Source organism: Ruditapes philippinarum, unplaced genomic scaffold, assembly GCF_026571515.1.
Source record: "Ruditapes philippinarum isolate M1 unplaced genomic scaffold, ASM2657151v2 ctg951_1_1_1_1, whole genome shotgun sequence".
NCBI classification, from domain to species: domain Eukaryota; kingdom Metazoa; phylum Mollusca; class Bivalvia; order Venerida; family Veneridae; genus Ruditapes; species Ruditapes philippinarum.
The window spans coordinates 37,876-62,789 of record NW_026853473.1 but is presented as its reverse complement, the minus strand read 5'-3'; the positions used below and the strand labels follow the sequence as shown (position 1 = coordinate 62,789).

At 31.5% G+C, this 24,914-nt stretch overlaps 1 protein-coding gene across 3 annotated transcripts; it reads right to left on the bottom strand.

Moving 5' to 3' along the window:
* Window positions 1-268: 268 nt before the first annotated feature.
* LOC132736971 (chitin synthase chs-2-like) lies at window positions 269-24,680 on the bottom strand. 3 transcript variants are annotated; one of them, XM_060724190.1, is made up of 24 exons: window positions 24,182-24,680; window positions 23,401-23,552; window positions 23,009-23,164; window positions 22,243-22,414; window positions 21,552-21,673; window positions 21,057-21,129; window positions 19,511-19,707; window positions 19,151-19,318; window positions 18,723-18,873; window positions 17,680-17,784; window positions 17,365-17,480; window positions 16,108-16,219; window positions 14,429-14,626; window positions 14,112-14,193; window positions 12,084-12,223; window positions 10,926-10,987; window positions 10,473-10,569; window positions 9,833-9,906; window positions 7,998-8,145; window positions 7,594-7,647; window positions 6,498-6,647; window positions 5,454-5,582; window positions 4,931-5,081; window positions 269-988 (listed from the first exon to the last, which is right to left on the bottom strand). In XM_060724190.1, exons 1-24 carry the CDS (start codon window positions 24,225-24,227, stop codon window positions 853-855), a joined length of 2,991 nt encoding a protein of 996 aa, XP_060580173.1. In that variant the 5' UTR covers window positions 24,228-24,680; the 3' UTR covers window positions 269-852. The 3 variants fall into 3 exon arrangements, with proteins under 3 accessions (XP_060580173.1, XP_060580172.1, XP_060580174.1); XM_060724189.1 differs by lacking the exon at window positions 269-988 and adding an exon at window positions 1,002-2,601; XM_060724191.1 differs by lacking the exons at window positions 269-988; window positions 7,594-7,647 and adding an exon at window positions 1,002-2,601.
* Window positions 24,681-24,914: the final 234 nt, after the last annotated feature.

Here is a 24,914-nt window from a genome sequence, read left to right as displayed (position 1 = left end):
AGTTTAATCTGTCCTCTTTTGTTATGTTTTCAGGATAGCTAATATAGGCGACGTGCTGCAAGACAGCTAGCCCTACTTAAACCAGGAAAGATGTATCTTTAGGATATATATTTATGTCAAAACCACAAGCAATGTTTCTTGCAACGGATTGCCCTTGACGGGGTTTGAAGACGGCAAGTAATTCCTAGATTACTGGTCCGACGTATTAACCACTCGGCAGCATTTGCGTTAACTTATAAAAATTCAAAATTATAATAATCAATCTGTTTTAATCCTTTTCTTTTTATTTTGACAAATCATTAAAATAAAGAAGTAATAATATAAGTATTACACATTTTAACATAAAGAATAAATACATTAGATTAATTAAATGAATTGGATATATTATTTTATTTCTTCATCAAATCATTTATTACATTTGTATTCTGTATAAGTTTGTTAATAATTTAGTAACTTAATGCGAATCTTGCCACTTATCTTTATAAAATATGTCTCTTTAAATAACAACAACATAGGTGAATGAAAATAATTTCACATTCAAAATAATTAAACCTGGACCGATATAATTTAATTTGCAGTTTACATGCTGGTCAGGACATTGCCTTTAGTAACAGGTAAAATATTGATTACAGAATGCGCCAGCTTCATTTTAACATCACTGGTACCGACCTATTATATGTCACAAGCTGAATTTCTTTTTTAGTCAGAAATATGTTAATTCTACAGGAATTCAAATCTTTCACAGATGGTATCAGCCAAAATATCAAATAGTTTTGTTTTTGTTGAAGTATGTAATGTTGTTCATATAACTCATACACAAATGTATCATGATATCAAATAACAGTGTTATAACTAACAGGAGGTGCTTGCCGTGGAGTATGTTTCAAATTGCTCTGAAAGTAGAGGAACTCTTTCGCTAACTCGTCTGTGACATTTCTCAATGTCTTGTCTGAATTTTTCATCGTCTTTATCTTCCAAAGCATTATCACTGTGAAGGAAAGATTATTGATTAGTAACCATCGAATAATCGAATAGGCAGCTTTAACCTGCAATTACACAGTAGAGCTAAAGAGAAGAAAATTTGTATACATAATCTCAGCACTTCTGGAACTGTTACACATTTAAACAGTTGGTCTGCTTTGTAATTACATTATGGTGTCTTACATTGCTTTAAATGCTTCATGGTAAAACTCTTATCTCGTTGATATATTCATCTCCTATTGAAGTTGAATGTTCAGATCATTCAGATGTTCAGATCTATTAAAAATAGCAAACGATAGATATCCAAGATTATGTTATGATATGCTACTATATTATGATACGATGAGTAGGAAAATTTGGGTTTCAGATATCAGATAAAAGTTATGTAGTAATTGATTTAGCTATATTTAGGAGAACCAAAATGAAATTATCGATGATGATTTTTTAAATCTGTATGTCAATAGACTAAAAGATCAATACCTACAGGATTGAAGTGCCAAAGGTATGCTTCATAAGAAATTGACATATTATTCGTCATATAAAACAAAATTTACAGTTGAATATTATGTACATGTACTTGAAATTCTCAAATTTCGAAAATGTTTCGCTTCTTTTAGATGTTCTGTTCACAATCTTCTTATTGAAACAGATATACACTATGGCTTAAGTAGATATGAACGTGTTTATCTTTATTGTGAAACTTCAATAGAAGTTGAATTCCATTTTATATTAATCTGTCCTCGAGTCCTTAAGTTTCACTATATTAAAGTAAAAGACAATATTCTTTGTCACAAATTCTAACATGAATAGAGATCATACAGGAAAAGTGTCATTCAATTTCAAATGATTTAGAACAACAATACAGAGTAATACAGGAAATCTATTGTGACAGTCAAACCATGTTAAACTGTACTAAACCTATCTTTCGTGCATTTACATCTGCAGAGAAGCCAAAGGACGCATTTAAATTCAAAGCCATTGAAATCCAAAGCCAGCATTTTGAAACTAAAAGCTAAAAGAATCTTAATAGACAGTGCATAGTTACATACGTATTTATTCAAAGCTAGATGAAGTATAAAATGAGAAATATTTTGAATCTTTTGAAATAAATAGTAAAACAAATATTGATTCAATTTAGTACTTGAACAGCGCTGAATTTAAGCCCATTATTTAATTAATCAGCGCTTGCCTCTTGATCTTCTGGTATTGAAGAAGAGAATTTAAGATTTGTTTTCTACATATTATAGGTTTTAATGATGTTTGTAATGTTATTTTCAAATATAAATGGTCATGTTTCAGTATATCTTTTTATTGGGCTTTACGTCACACCAACACAGTATAGGTCATTTGGTGACTTTCCAGCTTAACGAGTGCAAAGAGACCTCATTTGCACCTCTGTGTGCTTTTTAGGTACAAGGTACAAACGAACCGGAGTAGAACCGCCGACGTTCCTTAAGATAGTTTTCTCAAACGAAAGTATGAATATGTTTCAAATTGCTCAGAGAGTAAAGGAACTCTTCGCAAACTCGTGTGTGACGTTCTCTTCCACTTACTCGTCTGTGACATTCCTGAATGTCTTTTTTGAAAATTTCATTATCTTGATCTTCCAAAGCATTATCACTGTGAACAAAAGATTATTGATTAAAAACCATCAAATAATCAAATAGGCAGCTTTAAATTGCAATTACACATTAGAGCAAGAGAAAAGAAAATTTGTAAATATAATCTTATCTCAGGACTTCTGGAACTGTTACACATTTAAACAGCATGGACTGTTTTGTAATTGCATTATGATGTCTTACATTGCTTTTAATGCATATGGTAAAACTCTTATCTCGTTGATATATTCATCTCCTATTGAAGTTGAATAAGTTCAGATCATCAACATCTTATATTTTTATAAAACACAATACCCGACATAAATACTTATGGTAGCAGTATTTATGCTTCATATGCTAACAGGGTGCTACTATTGGCTGCAGATATAGAGCTGAATCCATGTCCAACAGAAGATACACAATTAATATTGAATGTTATCTCTGATAATCGAGATTCTTTAACACAAATGAAGAATGATATTGTTGGTGTTAAAATGGAAATGACCAATGTCCAGACAGAGCTTACATCTATTAAATCAAATATTAAAAATATTGAGACAAATCAAGTTAAAACTATAAAAATTATAAGTGATATGCAGAGACGTTTAGATTATATCGAGTACCAAAATGAGATTCTCGACAGTGATATTAGAGCTTTGGCAATTAATGATGAAACTTTGCAGGAGTGTATCGAACAAGTAGAGAGACATTTAAATGTAACAGAGGTGAAAGGATCATTAATAATGTTTGGCCTTCAAGAAACGGAAAATGAGCAAATGTCCTTAGAAGCTTCTGTCAATGAATCAATATTTTCTGCTGCTCCTCCTAATGCAATGTTAAATGAAGATTTAATAAAATCTGTTAGAAGAGTTGGTAAAAAAACTAGTAAACCTAGGCTAGTAATAGTGGAATTAAAAAGACCTAGATGACAAGTTTTAACTTTTTAAGTATCGTGATCATCTCAGGACTACAGTTTTACTCCTTAATGATCTTACATACTTACAACGTCAGCAGTTGAAAGAACTCAATAATAGAAGTTCACGCGGATATTTCAAGAATGGCAAATTGGTAACATATAAGCCAAATCAATTTACCAGGCAACAAACAGATACCAACAGGAGATTTGTACATGCTTTTCGACATAGTTATGCCAGTATTGTAAGTGGTGCAAATTCATTTGACAATGATTACAATATATCATAATCATTGGGGGAATCACAAAGAGGCACTTTTGAGGATACGCAAAATAGTGTATGGTTCAGAACTATGGGGTCGTAGTAATAGTTCCTGTATTGAGGCACTCATAAACTTTGTTGTAAAAGATTTTTACAAGTAAACTCTAATGCTTGTAATGATGCAGTTATGGGTGACTTAGAACAATACCCAATGTATATCTATACATCAAAACATTGTATTAAATATTGGTAATGGGTTTCAGATAAAAGTTATGTAGTAATGGATTTGGATTTGGCTATATTTGGGAGAACTAAATTGAAATTATTAATGATTATTTTATTTAATCTGTATGCCAATAGTACCTAAAGGATTGGAGAGCCAAATGAATGCTTAATAAGAAATTGACATTGAAATTCGTCATATAAAACAAAATTTACAGTTGAAATTATGTACATGTACTTGATATTGTCAAATTTTGAAAATGTTTTGCTTCTTTTAGATGTTTTGTTCACAATCTTTTTATTGAAACAGGTAGACACTATGGCTTTAGTAGAGATGAACGTGTATATCCTTAATGTGAAACTTCAATAGAAAATGAATTCCATTTTAAAATGATATACGCTGCCAATATATTTCGGAAAATTGCAGAATGCTACCAACACTTGATAAAATTTACTTATTCATGTCTAAAAAATGAAAAAATGAACACTGCAATGTACCTGTTCTGTGCACTAAATAAAAGACAAAGTCACTTAGATATTAGATCACAATGAATACTGAAATACTGTTAATTTTGTCAATTTTGTATGTATACATGTCTGTATCACTCACTGTCTATGTATTTATATGTTGTAAATGTTTATGGGCCGGAGGCCTAAAGACTTATAGACAATAAAATTTTGAAATCTTGAAACTTATATATGAAAACTTACGACTTGCACTGACATGATTCAAAAATATAATTATGATATTATTGCAAATTTGTGTGTTTTAAACATAGCAAAATATTGCAAATCGTTTAGCTTTTGTTTCATCAAGTAGGTCTTAACGTAACTTTATTATCAAAGTTGTATTCATCATACCTTATATGCGGCTTATGTTTCAGCAGACGTTTCGTGTTTTAACATCATCGTTGTATATCTATTTAATATTAGAAAGCGAACACTGAAGATCACCTGTTATAGAACAAGAAATTGCTATGATAGGATGTTCCGCAATTGTATGGAATAATACCCAAGAAGTGCAGGAATGTTGAAATTCTGTGGATTATCATTGCAAAGAATTGAATGATAAGAACAACACCATAAACAGCTATCACCGCAAACCCTGAAAGAAACATCAGTTTATTATCTAAAAAAGTAATTTTATTTGAAAAATGACATAGTTGACCCCTGGTTGTTGATATTTTCATAGTAAATTATCCACATTATAAAAGATAGCTTTCATAAAATTTTCAAAAGTCAACAATCACCACGACAAATATCCGTACCAAGAGTCAATACACTGTTAAACGTAAAACGTTTGTTTTAACAAAGAAATAACTCTTTTAAGGTAAGTATAAACAAATTTCAGTATTTTCCTTCATTTTGTACAAATTCTATCTCAACAATTTCTTTGATTTGCATGCTTCAGTTCTATCATGATTATTTTTGTTAACAGTTAAGCTTCCTCTTTGTCAATAAAAAAGCTTCAACTTACCTATCGGATTACTTCCAAACACACCAAGTAGTTTTCCCTTATCTGCCAACGTTGAGATAAGTATTAACCACAGAACATTAATCATAGCAAATACTAAAAGCCACATGTCGCGTGAATCCTTAAGTTTCACTATATTAAAGTAAAAGACACTATTATTTGTCACAAATACTAACACGAATAGAGATCATACAGGAAGAGTGTCATTCAATTTCAAATGATTTATCACAACACTACAGAGTAATACAGGAAATCTATTGTGACAGTCAAACCATGTTAAACTGTACTAAACCTATCTTTCGTGCATTTACATCTGCAGAGAAGCCAAAGAAAAAGCATTTGAAATCCAAAGCCAGCATTTTGAAAATAAAAGCTTAAAGAATCTATAATGACAAGGCATAGTTACAAAAGTATTTATTCAAATCTAGATGAAGTATAAAATGAGAAATACTTTGAATCTTTTGAAATAAATAGTAAAACAAATATTGATTCAAGTTACTACTTGAACAGCGCTGAATTTGAGCCCGTTATTTAAATAATCGGCGCTTGCCTCTTGACCTTCTAGTATTGAAGAAGAAAATTTAAGATTTGTTTTCTACATATTATAGGTTTTAATTATGTTTGTAATGTTATTTTCAAATATAAATGGTCATGTTTCAGTATATCTTTTTATTGGGATTTACGTCACACCAACAAAGTATAGGTCATATGGCGACTTTCCAGCTTTATGAGTGCAAAGAGACCTCATTTGCACCTCTGTGTGCTTTTTAGGTACAAGGTATAAACGAACCGGAGTAGAACCGCCGACGTTGCTTAAGATAATTTTCTCAAATGAAAGAACCGAAGATTCTTTCGCGGCTTGTGTTTTGAAGCCAACGACCTTTACCATTCGGCAATGGACGCCATGTTTCAAAATAGCTCTTAACAACCAGTATGTCTATGCTATCAAATTAAATCTAAAAGCTGCAACGACCACTATAGAATAGATCATAGATTTTAAAATCTATGATTTAAAAGATACTTATGACGTCATCAAACGTGTCAAACCTTTCAAATGCTCATCGGACTCGAATACTGTTGACCTTGGCCTTAGACACTCTTCTCCAACTTGTTTCCAGAAATCTGTGACTTCGTTGTTCTGTTCTTCAGAACGTTTTTCTTCAATTGCATTGCAAGCTTCAACTTGTTTTTTCTGAGCTATAATATTATTATGTAACATATATCATGAGGAGTATAAATGGATTTTCAATATCAAGTGCAATGCTGAAAATATGGATCTAGTCCAAATAATTAAGACACCCTGTAATAAAAGCGAAAATGTTTAGCTAACATGTCATCTTTATCAGTAAAATATTATTAATCTTTTTACATCAGAGGATATCTAAATACTGAAATTTAATAAGATAAGGTTCAGTGAATTCCTTTGAGATTTTAAAAAGGATGACATCTAAGTTGTTTCCACAATATAGAAAAAGTCATAGGGTGTGATTGGACGAAGGTAATGTTAGCATTTGTGCATACTGGTATGTCTTTGTCGATGGAAAAAAATCAAACAAAGGAACAATAGCGATTGTAACTTTCTCGTTTATAAAGAGTATTTCGGTCTATATCAGTTTTCAATGAAATTGTCAATGTTAAATGTAAACATAGTGCGTCATCCGAATTTAGACTCTATCAAATTAGCGTTTGTCAAAATGTCCATATTTTGAAGCGGGTGTGCTTAAAGAGACAAAATGCAAATTTGTTCATTGTTGAGTTGAATTGTCTAAATAAAATTATACATTGAAATCATGATTAACCAGCAGTTGATATTGGAAAATGTTTAGGATATAATATAAATCTACCTAAAATATAAAACGACTGCCTCACTTTTAATAATTGAAAGTTACAGGTTATTACGATGAATATTTATAGAAATTTCCTTTGGCCACCTGAGTTATATATAATTCATGTGAAGTAAATTATAAAACTGAAAGGATGACAAACTTTTATTTGACTAACATCTGTTAACTTACTATATACCCTTGGATTGGCAAAATTTTACTTGAGGGTATTTTAAGGTCAAATGGGACAAGTACAAGTAATTTAATTTAGAAATGAAACTACTTGAAGATCGTGTGTAATGACTTTCTACTAAACTTACCATGTGACGGTTTTCGTAATGCTTTTATGGCTATCAGGAACCTTCTGATATGACCTACAAGCATGTGAAACCCACTCAGAATTAATTCATTCGCATCATAAAAGGCAATGGACAACGCTAACTCTTTAAATTATTCGAGCTGTAACATGTTTGCTGAGTCACAGTCATTAAATCTATGTTACCGAAACTTGTGCGCTTAGAAGGTTTCTATAAAACAATATTGGATGTATTTGTACGGTCAATTCCAATATCTACGAAATGAATATACAATTGTTAGTAAAGCAGAACGTCCATGTCCACATTAACTAGACAAAAATAACGTGTTTAGTATTGGAATCTAGATATTTAAAAAGAAATGTTTTGAAGGAAGGTAGATTTGTCAAAATAGGAAACTTATCACCTACCTCTCTTGTTGATGTGGAATGATTTGACATCATCTTCCTTGCAGTCTGCTAGGATTTCAAGATCAATTTGATCTTTGATATTTGCCTCAAAGAAATGGTTTTTGTATTGTTCCAAACCAATTTGTTTTAACCAACTCTCAACATTTTCCTATATTCAATCGGAGAGAAGAATAATTATAAGACACTAAATAGGACAGAAAACATGAACATGTTATAAAATATGCATTACCTTTCACTTGTTATTCAAATAAACTATGCATGAAATAATCACTTCAGTCATTCAGTTTGTTGTCTAGCTAGAAGTACTAGAAGAAATTAAGACCCAATAATATATTTTTTCAGATTCTTGTTGTAAAAATAGGTTCAAATATATGTTGTATGCCAAGCTGATTTCTTTAAATCACACATCAATGCCAATTTTGCGATTCCGTAAAAAAGGTAATCCACAGCCGTGTGTATATATCTTGAAGTGTGACTTCATTTGCGCAAAACAAACATAGCGTAAACAAGGGCTATATATTAGCATTACTATATAAGTGAGTTATCATAAATCATTGTAGAATATGTTGACTTAAATAATATAATTCTTGCTAAAGGCCAAATGAAACGTTGATCGTGATGAAATAGAGAGAAATAAGAATCCCTAAAGAAAGCCCAACACAGCAAAATTGAAAATGTTGCAGGCTAGGTTTGATTGAGCCTGTTCATGGACGGTACTGTAAAGTGCAAACTACCTTCCACGCCCTCTAGCACCGGCTTAAGCAGAATTCAACATTTAAACATGAAATGGAAAAATTTTGAATTTTTAAACATCCGCAGTTGTGTTCATACGGCGGTTTTCATGGAACCTTCAATGTGACACAGTAGTGCCATTCCATGAAAAGCGGCGTAGGGTCACCAAATAATAATAAGATTGTGCCCTAAACGAGAAAACAATGGGCGGAACTTAACAAAATGGAATTTTGAAAGGGATCAGAGGTTATGAAGCCTGCATATCACAGATAAAACGTCAAAAGAAAAAGTTAAAAAGCAGGCCACATATCCTAAGTGTGATTCAACAGTATTGACCCAAAATTGCTCACATTCTTAATCTGAAAATGTTTTTGCTTAACAATTGTCTGGAATTTTGTTTTTAATTTACCTTACAATCTAATGGTATAATATAAAAAAAACTGAACTGAAAATAAATATTCACGGATAAAATATTTATAGATTTTGGCACAGTGTTCTTCACCAAGTAATTGTTTGATTGTCCTAGTTCGATTAATTGAGGTGTACTTCTAGAAATGACATAATTATTAAATACACTTGTAAGGCAATGCTTAATATGCTAAATAGATAATCTAATTATCAGCCATGTATTTAAATCTATAGACCTTAAGGAATCTTTTGAATTAAATATTTCTTTTGATTTCCATTGCAAGCAGATTTCTGCTCGGAATCGAATTCTTAGAAAAACTCAAGGATTATAACAAAAAACGTTAATGTCATTAAATGTCATACGCCATGGCCTTCCGGATACCGCGCCGGCACAATAGTTAAGTAGATAGTAAATAATCACTGAAAGACCAATGTCTGACTGACGGGAAACAACAAAAAAATTGTTATGTAGCAATACCCCTCAAGTCCTTAAGAGATAACTTGTTAAAATGGAATATTTCATCACCAATAGAAGAATTTATTATGGAGAATATGAAAGGTGCCTATTTAGAAGTGTGTTGCAAGCATCTTCATTATATAAACTAGTGGTGTCGACGATAAGACGAAAAGTATTGCGATACAAGCGTTGATCATTGTCGTAATTAACTTTAAGCATTGCTTTAAAGTATACTCACTGGAATTTGCAATGGAATTTCGTAATCCTTCAGTTGTTCAACCATATTAATAATTTTCTTTATTTTTATCCGGTCTGAAATATAAGTGTTAACAATCGTAAATAAAATGTGTGTTTTTTAAAACAGCCTTTATACATTATGTCATACGGTTAACAGGCACTTTAAAGCTATTTGAAATTGCTGCTTTTCGTTTATTCTTCAAAAAGTGTCCTCCTTTGTTTTTCATATAACCATTATTTTACAACTATATAAAAATTGGGGTGAGGGGTCAGAGAGAGTGTTTATGCCTTTCACAAATATGTAACCTTGGTTAATGCTTGGGACTGATTCGGAAAAGGTTTGACTTGGGGTTAAAAAGAATTGTTACATAATATAACATAGCATATATTTTTAAGCATTAAACATATTAAAAAATGTTTATAGCCAACATGAGTAATGGTATACGCAGAAAAGGTTAACATGTTTTGCAGAAGAACAAAATATGTTATTTTTCAATAAAGTTTATTGACGACATGAATTCTCTACCAACAATCCCATTAAATGTTGTAAAGGTTGACATCCTTATATCCTGAAATTGCTTTTAATCGTTTATATCATCAATCATGGCAATTCATAGTGAACAACGAAATGAAAGACATACCCTTTATACCAATACTCTTCAGATCTTCTTTTCTAATGTTACTGATAAAAGAAGTTTTCTCGAAACCATTTTCTTTCAAAAGCTTTGCTTCTTCTGGCTACAATGATTTCAGAACATGTTGAATGAGTGCAAATGAAAACAATAAAGGGGAAACAGTTGTCCTGATTTTTGTTGGATAATAGAATTAAAAGTCAAAATATAGAATGTACGTATTCCATCAATGTGTCCATAATGTATTTTAACTACTTCATGCGGAATCTTTGGAAGATGAATCTTTGGAAAATTCTTTTCAACAAACAATGAGCACTAACAAAGAGTCTCTGAATGAACAACAATAGCAAACTGACATATATATCAAAATAGTTACAGGGTCACTGTCGCATTCAAATTCCAAACATAATACCGCGCTGACATTGGGATTTACTGAATGTTTCAATGTTAAAAAATTACTACCATATCTTGTAACCATGTTTCTACAGACTCGTCTTCTTCGCTTTGCACAGGATCAACGCAATCTATATTTACCCATAAAACAGTTAATGCACATTTGTTTACCACCCAACTTTACAAAACATATTTAATCAGTTAAAGAAAGATTATCCAATAAGATATGTTTGCTTAACATTTTATAAGAAAATTAAATTATTTTTAAGATGAAGATAATTATTTAGTAGCTACCGGAATGCTTCCTACTTGATTTGGCAAAACTGTTTGAAAACGTCTAAACTTTGGCCGATGTTAAAAACTTCAACCAACAATTGTGGCAGCTGAACAGATTTTACACATACTGATACAAAGAAAGTATGAATTTTTTCTCGGCATTTGTTTGCGCTATAACAGTTTGCTTTTGGGTAATATATTTTTTATCAAATAGGTGTTACATAGAACTAGAAATAAGACATAAAACCTTTTTATATGGACAAGAGGTTCATGATGGCCAAAAGATATAGGCTATGGAGAATATTTCATAATTCATGTGCATAATACTATATAGCTGCTGCCTGTAGTTTACACACCAAAATAGCGATACGAAACACAAGTCATTATGCATTGCACAAAAGTATTGCTGAACAGTTATAAACCATATTAGTATAGCAGAATACGTTTTTTTGGAACAACAGTTTACTTTACACACACTATTCATGTTTGTTAAATAGCAAAGATGTTCTATGTTACAGCTCTTTTGAGAATCGACAATTAGATTATGGAAACAACATAACATTATCTTTTACCGTAAATTTTATAAAACGTTTTTCAATTAGATATACTTTATACGAAAGTATAACTTTTTAAACGAGTTTTATAAATATCCAAAAACGTTTAAAAACATAATTATTTTGTTTAAAGCAACAGTTGACGCCGTACGACGATCAACGCACGAACGCCAATAACTTATCTTTGGCATTTTGTTCGTTAGGTAGGGCACTTTCACAAGAGTTAATCTTAGACATGTTGTGCTCTAGTCCAAAAAATATTAAACTTCTTTATCCTCACACTTAATACTCTTATCTAAGTTCTATTTTTTATAAATCAATTTTCTGGTAATGTACCTAAAAATTACAATTTTAAAAACGATGAACGATACAGAAATTAACAAATGAATCATATCACCATTTGGTGCCATTGTATCGTCACCAGATTGTGATGTACCAGACGATTTAGCTTTATATATAGATCGACCTAAACTTTTATTGCTGCCTTGATTTTCTGATTCTTGTACTTGTTGACGATTGTCTTGCCTTGAAAAACACCTAAACACATATAAATTAACAATTGACACAAATGATAAAAATATATTATTAATAAGTTATTTAAAATAATTCAGGATAGCTTTTTCACCATATTTTAAAGTGACACTGTGCCTTTCAAAGTGTAAGTGTAAGTTTACAGGTAAACCAGAAATAAAATTTAAATGTCTTCAATTTTATATTTAATTATGAAAAAACAACAACAGCAACAACAAAAACAGTAATCCAGATGACGCATGGAAATTTCTTTAACTATCGTTCACAATAAACGGATGCCGTTCGAATTTTAGAAAAGAATATGTCCGATCTTTTATATTTTGGGCAGATTTATATATTTTATCCGTAACATTTTTATAAAATGTTGGTCGATCACAACTATGAGGGGTGTTCAATTATGAATGCAACTGGGTCAACTTCTAGAAGTGCTAACATACAGTGCCAAATAATTATCTTAAAACATACCACCATGTGATAAAAAGTTGTATTATTTTAGTAAAATTGTTAAATGCGTTTATTTTTCAGGATCTTTTCGAGGTATAGAAAATAGCCGAACCGAATTTTTTTCCCGTTTGATATTTTCTTCCTGCAAGGTGTTTTTTGAGTTTCGGAAAGAGGAAAAAGTATTAAGGGACAAGATCTGGCGAGAAAGGAGGGTGAGTAATGTCAAGTCAACAACATTTTCCTGTTTTAGATATTTTCTTTCAATGGCCGCTTTGTGTGACAAAGCATTGTCTTGCAACAACCTGACACCACGGAGACCAGTTGCTTGCTTCTTGAAATATTTCTTTAATTTATAAAGGACATTGCCTTTGTAAAACTTGGCATTTACAGATGTACCCTTTCGTACGGAAATTTGAATAACAGGACCTTGATTGACGCTCATTGTGCGTTTTGCTACGCAAAGTCTTTGACTTCCTTTGCTTGGACTCATAAATTCATCGTCATTATTGATATTTGCGAAAGATTGACTGTTGTATTTAGAGAAAGGTTTCAACAATTGTTTGGAGGGTCTTACTCAGCAAGTGTTTACTCTTTTGTAAGAAGATGGGGTATCCATCTGGCACGTATCCTTCAAATTTTTCAATCACGTCTGAGAATCGTATGAGCGACTCCTACGGAGAGACCAACGTATTAAGCTATATGCCTAGTTGTAAATCCTGCATCAGTAGCAATTAAGTCCTTTACTTTTTCAACCATTTTTGGCGAAATTTCATCAACCATTTTTGGTGAAATTAAGTTTTTTAAAGGCGTGCATGAAGTTCATCTTTTTCTGAATCCACACCACTTTGAAAATTCTTTAACCACGGTGTGACAGACGAAAAAGAAAAGTTCATTGTTCTCATAAACACGACACATTTCATTAAGCATATCTTTCGCCTGTATGCCAAGAAGACTATTGTCAAAGCTAGACTGAGCTGAACTAATTTGCACATGCATTATATCAATTGAGAGCTAATACAACCATCTATGCGATACATGTACATAGTTCATGCAAAACGTTGTTAAAAGGGGGTATTGGCCTAGTTGCAATTATATTTGAGCACCCCTCGTAACGCAGTCAATCCTTTAAAATATATAAAGAATTCAGCTCAACTTGACTAAAACTGAGCATAGTGTCACTTTAACACCATAAAGATAGTCTTGTCCGAATTAAAAATTATAAGATATTACATGTAATGTAATTCTAAGATGTATCTAAGGTTAGCTTTTTACAAACTAATATCTGTGAGGTTTAAACATTGAAACAAACTTAACATTCAATTTTAAAAATATTACACTCAGTTGTAAGTCTTACTTCTTGGACCATTTAAAATATATGGGGCGTTATTCATATTCACATTCATCTGTCACAAATTTTGAATTTAACTTCAATAATACCCATACTACTTACGAGCACAAAAATTTAATCCCCGACAAAATTTTCTCTTTCCATGTATGGTCATGCAAGATTTCTTGTTCATCTTCTCTTGTTCCTTTTTTAAGGCAAATTTATTTTTATACGAAATTCAACGTTAATAAATGATTAAACATGAATTATTACAATCATTCTCGAAACTTTAAATTGTCTTCTACAAGATGATAAATAAAACCATTCCTCAAATTTTACAGGCATTTAAATTATATTTTATTTTAAATCATATATTACATAGTAAATACTTTTACATTTTGAATTGTTAAAGATGTTTGAATTCTGAGATTTTTTTTTACCCCAGGAACTGTCGGTTATATTGCAGATGCTGTATATCATCAATACCAAATAACCCGAAGGCAATCCAAGTAGATACACAAATCCATAAAATATAATCCAAAACTCTGATAGGTGTAACACAGCGGTAATGAGAAAAATAGCTGCCATTCCAATCAAATAGACACTGGTCGATGATAATTTTAAATCGTCACTGATAACTGAATTATACATTTAAAGTTAGAGTAATTGGCTAACATGTATAATCTTAATAATACATACAATGTCAACATGGAAACAAGAAGGTCTTTGAAATGACTATTTTTTTACCCAAAATTTCGAATTGTTTATACGATTGAAATATTCGATCTTACAAAATACGATGAACATCATCACCGTGCATATGTAGTAACGCTGGCGTGTGCAAATAACGTAAAGGTAACGTCGGATCTGTGCAACGTTATAGCCAAGACGAATAACACGTTAAGTAAACAAACTTAAGTAAATCAAATTTAAACATACGGCTGCTACAACATTATATTTTAACCAGCACTACAATTTTTTTTAAGTTTACTTCTTCAGATCATTCGTGAGAAGGTCAACCGAATAACCGTTTTGAAGGTGACTTTTCTGTTTCCGTCAAATAAATATGTACATATAACTTATATAAAACATAACATTTTCATATTATGTATACCTTAGACATTTGTCAAACTACAAGTGCCGTGTAACAATAAAAGAAAGCTGCTAAAATAAGATTTAGCAACTACTAATAGGATAACCGCCGTTGCTTCAGTGCTTCATTCGCTAATTCGGCGTTATCTCGTAAAAATGGCTCAATTACATTTTATCTGCTAAATTAAGTGTAGTATGCCACCGGCCACGAGTAGATTTATTGGAAAATGTCTCATGTATACAGAATATAAAAAGTCATGGAGTAGTATGTACGTTATTGTATTTAAAGATATCAACGAAATTAAAAATTGCCATCAATAATCTAGTCAGGTCGTCATTTTCACGATCATGAAATATTTTTGATGAGGTTTAAAGTATAATGTCTCGGCAACTGTATACGCTAATTCAGTTCTGCCAAGTAGGTGTACATTTAAAAAAAATTGGTCCATTTACTTATCGCGGTGCTCGTTTTAGCCACTAAATTGCACAATTCTGCGTTACTTTTGCACAATTCCTGCGTTATTTGCACATTCTAGCGTTACTGGATAACACGGTGATCACATAAAAATGTGATCCAGAAGTTTCTTTCATTTGACATTAGGACTTTGTTTTTTTCTATTAAGATGAACATCTTTCAATTTATTCGAAGTATCATTAAGAATACCATTCTCACATTGTTTGATGAAGATCAAATAAAAATGTGACATCTAGAATTTCAGCACGTTTGTTTCTCTTGAATGATTTCGATATTTTATAAGATATTCTGATCGTTGCTAACAGCTCAAATGAGTTGAGCTAAAACAAAGCTCAGGTGAGCTGAAAAGCAAAAGACATTATGCCGAACAAAATGGAATACAAATCTCAAATGGGATTTGACGTTAGGAAGCTTGCATAAGACATCCTATCACATATGTAAGAATATGAATCTTAAAAGCAGGCATAATTGAATATGATTCAAATAGAAAAAAATGCAACTATTGAAGGATTTTAAAGGCATTCTTTGTTTTGAGTAAACAAAATAACGTACAACTTTCTTCAGCTCCTGGTTGACCGTTGATATCAGTTGCAATTTCCACTGCAGTACCAACAAGCGCTATCATCATGAAAAATGTGTATAAACAGCAATATAACTTCCCTATCTGAAATGAAATTAATACTAGCTTTCACATTCTGTATTTTAAACTGCATCTAGAGAGCATTAATCTTAACTACGCGGGCTCAAGATTTCCCTAGCACATTTGTGTCCCTTTTCATGTCTTATACTACCATTTGATTCCTTTTTAAAAAAAATCTTTATAGATTTTTTGGCGTCTGGTGTTTCATTTTCATTGCATGCCGACATTCTTTTTTATCGTTTTGTTTATATTTTTTAAGACACGTTGATAAAAGTTCTAGTTCCAAGACCGTTGACCTCCTTCTTAAAAACAGCTGCAATATTTCAATAAACTTTCCGAAAAGAGGAAAGCTTAATTGGTAAAACATATTGTTTTTCAATTTAAAACGACAAATACCGATATAGATCGTTTTATTCTGCTTGTTTTACTACATTGCTTTTGTATATTGTTTTAAAAGCTTAACATCATTTAAATCTTACCTAAAATATTACTTATATACTAATATATTACCGAATCGTTTTATTTAATTTTATGGGAACGATATTGAATAGATAAGAATGGACGAAATACATTTTTCAAGTTAATCTAACATTCGGTAACATATTAAAGCATACATAAAAATGCACCAGAAAGCTCATCATTTTAAAATATATTTTCTTTACAAAGCATTCCGAAGATCATTGTCTGTTGTTAAATGATATGAAGCTTATTTTACTCTATGAAGCTTATTTTACTCTATTAAATTTACCTTTAATGGCTTGGATTTACTTTTACTATTGAAGATATTTTAATTCGTTTTTGTAATACATTTATAAAGCATGTAAGCTTTGCATCAAATAGGTTAGACATATTTGTAAAATATGCACACGAGACACGGTATTTTGTAGCATCTCGTTCAACTGATTTTACATAATCGTTCTTACATTCGAAAGTAAATGCATGATAATTTTAAACGTTTTAAGCCAGATTGGATCTATAAACTTGATTAATATTTCAAAAAATGTGCTCTAATATAATATTATCTATAGCTTATGAAATTTTATTGTGACATAATAACAATTGCTTTTAAATTAGAAAATATTTGAGGAAAGAAACAAAATCGTTCTTTATCAACATTTCTAAAAACCGACAAGTATACAGCACAGTCTAAAACGAATATTATACGGTACCATTAGTTGTGTCCGTGACGAAGAATAAAGACATATAATTCCATAGCCGACGCTTGCAGCAACCTGTATCGAAAGTGTTACTGAAGAGTTCCAATCTTTTCCAAACTTCAATCCCCCTGTTACAAACAAATCAATAGATTATTCCCTGATATGAGGTGTTAATATTAACGCGTATAAAATATATAAAATATCGGTTCATAATTCTAATTTACTTTTTGCCTAGAATTGGATTAAGTCAATACCCACCCACCCGCACAAAAAAAATAACAATTGAATAAATAAATAAATGCAAACAATCTGTATTTGAAGACATACCTGAAACAACAAGAATAACTGAGCTTGGTCCAATTAAAGTTGAAACCAGCAAAATAATTTGATATATCTTGAAGAGGAAAGACACTCGTAAATTGTTTTGTTTAACTAAAAAAAAATAGATAGAAACAATAATTCATTACAGGTATTCATGTACCAGTAGTAAACTTATATCCATATCAATTAATATCAAGTGAGGTTTTACGCAAACGTTAAATGGCTGCGAAGGAACTGGTTAAATTGAAAGGAATAAATCAAATGTTGTTGTTTTGGCCAAGCGACTGTATTTCTCCGTTGCCTTTTATCTTGGAGAAATGTAATAAAAAATTTTCTCCATTTCTGGCCTGTCAGGGTATCTCGAGTCACTTCTATATGTACCAAAAGCACAGTTTCAGTTAACACGTAATTTTCAACTTCTTTTCCTCTTACAAATTATATATAATAAAATTTCATTAAAAAATATGAAATCGCTTGTCAGCACTTGTGACGCAGTGGTGATTTGGTAAAATTTTAGAAAAGTGTTAAAGGGGAAGCGTTCTCACACATTGCTACATTCAGTAACGTATTCAGCGCAGTGGTTTCGTTGTTCTATTTTCTTTTTGCTGTGTTTCTTTATTAACGCGAGTGTAAATTCGAAAATACATCTGTGCGGGTAAAAAAATAAGTAAAGCAATTGAAATTACAACTATCTGCAATATACTATAACCATAGACATTCTCGAAAATCAACCACATAAGCAGTGCATTATTTGTTTACGGAGATAAGAAAGTATTATTCGTTGAAAGGACAAAACTGTTAATAACAGATGTTTTTGCAATAAATTGAAAAACGAAAATGGGTGCTATATGCATGTGAATGTCTTTATTTACTTCGCAAAACTTTTTAATACTCACAAAATAAATCGTGTCATCCCGCAGTAAATCATGCGACTTTTTCATAATCATAAAAGACTCGGTTGCTTCGCAGCCGAATAATTTTAAGTTTTTGATCCTTATTTCAGTTCTTCCATGTGCAAAGTTTGTATCCGAAATAGACAACAAACTTACTTAAACTCCATTCTTTAATTAAGAGCCATTGGTTCGCAAGTGTTGAAACAATCCAACGACGCCTTTGTTTAAAAAACTCGTCAAAATCTTCAGGACAATGAGTACTATTTGTTGACGTTGCGCAATATTCTATCCGCCATCCTTTCTGGACCTTCAAAATGATAATTTATAACTTTGTTGAATATTTCATAGATCACATATTCATCTTCGATTTCAACACTTACTTCCTTCAGTTGAATTTCAGTTAAGTAACTATAATTTTGTGGCGACTGGATGGTCAATGATCGGAAATATTCTTTTACATCTCACAATATATTTGATCATATTTTTGAAATAATACAATGAAGCAAACATACAAACACACACACACACAAACAGAAAAAAAGTTTTGATTGCACATTTGCAAAATACGTGGACAATGATTTTACCAAAAGCGTGCATAACCATCGGTCTTCACCCATATCTTTTGTTAAAAATTCTTCTGCTTTTTCAACATTTGTAGCGTATAGATTCAAGACATCGTTTATTGCTTTAAGCCTGTAGACACTGAAACATCCGGGTGCACACAAAACAGTACCAAGTACATGCTCAGATGCCTGAAATGTCGAACAATATATTACTTCCTTCGAGATTGTATCCACATCATGGTAAACGTTTTAAAACACTGGATGCTGCTTCCTAAACAAGATTTACTCAAATTATATTAATTTCTAAAATAAGTTATTGTGATAAAGCTTAATGGCGTGATAGTGCTCACAAATATAAAGTTCACAAAAAGATTAACATACCTTTTGAAACCAGTGACCAATTGCATACTCAAAAATCTGATACCAAACAAGCAACCCATTTCCGAGTGGATGAGTCCTTGCACATACCGCACCGACGCTCTCATCACGTGCCATTAGATTTATTAGTGCTTCAACACTTTTAGGGGTAAATTTGACATCTGCATCAGTAGTTAAAATGTACGATTGTTCTGAATTTTCTAAAATTTATATCCAAAAAAAACATTATATTGGTGGATGAATTTTCACACATACTTTTATAGTCATCTGCGACGAAACAATTTATTTAAGTTTGTATTAAAAATGTGCCATATTTTGATAATTTACAAAATAAACCTAGAATACTGAATCACTTACGGAAAGTAAAGTATGGAACATCAACTTTGTTCTCATAACACAAAAGAGGAGTTGTCGAGAAAACGCACGTACACACACGCCAATATACACACGCACGAACACACACCAACAAAAAAGAAACCAACAAAAATGGGATATTTATATAATTTTTAACTCCAAATAGGTAATATGTATAAGTTTTGAGCAGGAAACTTTAATTATGCAGTATTGGGAATCTTCATGATATTTTGAGTATCCAACACTTATTAAGATTGTCATGTTCTACATATTTGTGGTGGATTTTCCAGTTATTATTGATTTTTTATTGCACCTTTCAAGTGCCGATGGGGTCGAATTGTTTGCTGTAGCCAGATAGTTTATATTATGAACAGTATGATTTAAATGTTTCAAATTTGCTCCAGGATATATTGGTCTTGCCTGCCAGCCAGTCAAGGAACTTTCTTCATTGTTCAGAGTCGAGAAAAAGGTAAATGTTGCTTATGTTATTAGGTTCCACGAGGAATTGTATCAATATTCTATACAAAAGCTGCAAACGATGCGAATATAACACTCAGTCTTAAATGCCATTATAACGTTATATTGAATGCAACACTCTCTCCTTGACGTTTGCTTTCTTTTAGCCTTTATTGACTACAACTGTTTAAAAAGGCTGGCTCTATACGCTAGAAATTGGAACTGAAGACTTGGTCTCAAATGGGACTGTTGTGCTTTTACTTAACGGAACGTGGCTAAATCCGCTTTTACCTTAATATCGTAAATATACTTATGCTTTCTCACTAAATTTCTGTTTCGGTTCATTAGTAGCAATATTGATGCATGCACCTAATAATTTCTATACTTTATGATGGGCAATCACTTATAACAAAAAAGAGTTAAACACAGCAAATTATGCTTTGAAAATATCTTAATACGCCGCTTATTAAGGATATTGCTTTTAACAATTTACCCGGGATACTCTCCTCTGTTTAGACTATGCCACTGCATATTAAAGCTTTTACATAAGTCCGACATATCAGTTGCTATAACAGTAATTTAAGACGCATCAATCAATGATGTGTTTATTTAAATTGAACAGTTGGAGCGTTAAAAAACTTTTTAAAGGTGCAATATATAAAAGTGTTTGTTATTGGATTCTCACATATAATTTGATTATATGACATTCGATGAAATATCATAGAAAAAAATAACTTACGGTTTCCATGAATTTTTTGTTCGAGAGCATATTTCATATACATGACTTGGCTCCATCTTTTCTTATTCTTTACCTTAACAAATTAATTAAGTTAAGGTCATTATTTATAGAAATTGTTTAATGATTTTTTTTTTCATACAGCATAAAAAAGAACGGTAAAGTTAATTTCAGTTTCGAAATGTTAATGCAATTTAATTCTATAATGCAATTAAATTATCAAAAAATTAAACATAAGAAAATATTAAATAACCATTTAAGGCATTGCAGAATAACGTATGCTCAATATATTGTGTATTTTATGAAATAATATAAGTTACAAATTATTATATGAAAATATTTCAAAGATAGGAACATTTTTCTCTTCTTTTTTAACCTTTTTCATGAAATTGAGTATATAAAACATGGAAATGAGAATCTTCATTTCTTTATCTGCTCAGCTCAACAAGAAAAGGCTTTAAAGCTTAAGATGATAATAATACAACATAAATAGTTTACCTTAAATTTGTCTTTGAGATGGATTGTGCAATTGGAGCCCTCGGTTTGATCACAAGGCAGTCGCAAGCTAAGCGACAAACCATAAGGTGTTTCAATTTTTGTAAAAAATCCTACGTTCGTCCCTAGAAGTGTTAAAATTGAAGTTTTCAAATTCCATAAGTCAATTTATTCGACAATTATGACCTTAATTACGTAAATAGTCTAATGTTATATTTGATTATGACGCCAAAACAAATTAAATAAAAATCAGATTTCTGTTCCGCCCAAACAAAATTCAAGCGTGATTTATACTCACAATTCTTTAGATGTTTAACAGTCTCTATACAAATTGAAGTAAATTAATCAATAAATTCATAAACAAATAAATAAATTATTACATAAATAATATATAAAAAAACAGCAGAAATATATAGACTTTCATCAAGTCGGAATTTCCCTTTTACATTTTGTATATCAATTAAAGAAGATAATAACAGTAAATCAATATAATGTTTATAAGACATCAAATACTAAAATTGTATAAGGTGCTTATAGTTATTCAGGTCTATTCAGGTTTATATGCTTATAAACGTTGACTGTTTAGTTCGAATGACTCTATAGAAATTAAACCATAGTTGTTTTTTTATAAACGCTGTTGCAAGTATAACTATAGAGGAATAGTAAAGTTAAACTAATAATAATAATTCCCAACCAAACACTTCTTCAAAAAGCACAACTAGCTGAAGCAGATATTCCGTCGGCTTTCCTGCCTTTACAGCACCATCGAAGAAAATGTGAAACTCGATTTTAAGCCCTTTAGTCCTAAAAGCGTGGTTGTTAAATAATCTGAAAGATTCGAGGAGTTGTTTCATCTCTTGGTCGTCCTAAAAGGTAATATACTCAAGTTAGCAAACTTTTTTTAATGCTTAGGTACACATTGCTTGTTTTTTTGTTTTTTTTTGGGGGGGTGGGGGGGGGAGTTACGTCACATCGACACAGTATAGGTCATATCGCGACGTTCCAGCTTTACTGGTGGAGGAAGACCTCAGGTGCCCTTCCGTGCATTATTTCAGGCACGAACGGGCACCTGAGTAGAACCACCGACGTTCCGTAAGCTAGCTGGGTAGCTTCCTCACATGACAGAATTCAAAGTCCCTGTCGGGATTCGAACCCACAGCGGTGAGGGGCAAGTGGTTTGAAGTCAACGACCTTAAACACTCGGCCACGGACGCCCCTAAACACTTTGCTTGTTAATGATATCGTAACTATACCATCTTCCTAATGCATTTTTTTGCAAACTGAGATAATGGTACATTTGAACGGCGCATCTGTCTGGGAAATGTAAATTGATACGTTTTCCAACATAGAGGGGTCCTACAATGTGTGCGAAACATCCAGGTTTTGTGAAATTGTTGTACGATTGTATGATAAATGCTAGAAGATAGATAAACAATATAATTTGATATAAAAAAACGTACCTCTCTGTACATTGTGGTGCATATAAAAAGTTTCGAGTTTTTGGCCGTTTGCAATGGTTGCAAATATCTGTTTTCCTTGTCGGTGATTTCATTTCTTCTTGCTAACATTATCCAGTGTTCAAGTAGAGCAGAGTTATACATTGGCGTCCAAAATAACTGTTACAAAATAATTATTTTATTGATTATATGGTATTATAATTTTAGAAACTGTGACCATCGTCTTTAAAAATTAATCTTTAGTTTATAGATATATCCTTAAAGTTCGTATTTAATAATGATTGGGCATCTTAGGCTTTATTTAACAAATGGATAATTTATCAATACTTAGGCGATACCGTTAAGACTACCTAGGCTGCTTTACTCTGACTGGCTTAATATTCACTTATAATTACCTGATCTTCCCTCAACATAATATTGAAATCACTTTCGAATAAAATCCACCACGTCGAAAAGGCCTGTGCAAGGAAAAATGCCGTCGTGGCTATCACTACGAATGTTATACTTTTCGATGATGTGATAGTACAGGTCAACTTGTCCTCGTTATCTATACAAAACAAGAAATATGTGTATTAGAAATTTATCTAGGCAAATATAGTACCATTAAATTGGAAAAATTTCTTTGTTTGTTTTAATGAATATTGTCTATGCTCATTTAATATAAAAGAACAATGTAAAATTAATAAAGGCCCATGATGGTAAACTCAAAAAAGAGAGAGAAAAATAAAAGAAAATGTAACATGTCCGGTCTGATTGATCATGTTCATGTAATTCCATCCTTTATTGAACACGATCTGAATGCTTCTCAATCCAGTGTGGTATATTTTAAATTCTAACTTTGTTAAATTTGTCAAGGTATATATTTTTCAAAAATAAAAAATGGGTTAGAATCCCGACAGGACTTTGGATTCTGTCCAGCTAGCTCACGAAAACGTCAGTGGTTCTATTTAGGTGCGCGTTGGTGCCTGAAATAATGCACGTAAGGGCACCGGAGGTTTTCCTTTCACCAATAAAGCTGGAACTTCGCCATGTGACCTATATTTTGTCGGTGTGACATAAAACAGCTCAATCAAACAAACAAATTGAAAAGAACAGAAAAGAGCCTGATTAAAGTCCAAATTATGTAAAAGTCAGAGAATGTTGGCTGGAGACAACCATTTTCACCCTTTCACTTACCTGACAGAAGAAGAAAGAAGCTGCATGTGTTCTCAGCTGCTAACATGAATACAGAAATAGGGGTTGCTAACGCAAGTGGTATTGAGAAACCAAGTCTATGTGAACGTGTTTTACAAGCGATATAGCCGGCGAAATAGCCTGAAATATGTATATGAATCACTTAATTTCTTATATAGGTATAATAGTTTGACAACCGGACAGACAATTATTAAAAATAAAATGAGTTTGTAATTTAATGAGATACATGTAATTCGAATTTAACACATAAAAATATTTATTTCAAAGTTTAAAGAGATTTTGAAGAGTAAGAATTAAATACAATAGCTCCGTAGATGAGCAAAAAGATCTCTACAAACACTTCATATTCTCTTGAACTTAATTTTATGATTTTGTTAAGAAATATAATATACGATACTTTCCGACAAAACCTGATGCTATGTGTGAGTAGAAATAGATGAATTGCTCCTGACTACACTCAAACAACGTTATCCATGCATTCTTATAATGTAAATTAAAAAACTGAAAGAACAGAAAAAATTATTGTGTAGCCAAAATTTATAACAGACAATTAGAACACTTTCATTTACAGTTTAACACTGATCCCCAAAAACGAAAAAAGAAATTGAATAATTTTTGATATAACCTATATTGCATATGTTTATTATTACTTATGTTACGTATACTTTTCCAAAAAAAACCCCAAATAAAAAAAATTTAACGTTGATATAGTTTT

Coding starts and splice junctions, on each gene's coding strand:
- LOC132736971 (XM_060724189.1), bottom strand. CDS start 24,227: ATGTTAGCAGCTGAGAACACATGCAGCTTCTTTCTTCTTCTGTCAG. Junction 16,220..17,364: donor CGTCACGGACACAACTAATG/GTACCGTATAAT, acceptor ATTTCATTTCAG/ATAGGGAAGTTATATTGCTG. Junction 2,602..4,930: donor AATTTCTTGTTCTATAACAG/GTGATCTTCAGT, acceptor TTTTGTTCACAG/TGATAATGCTTTGGAAGATC.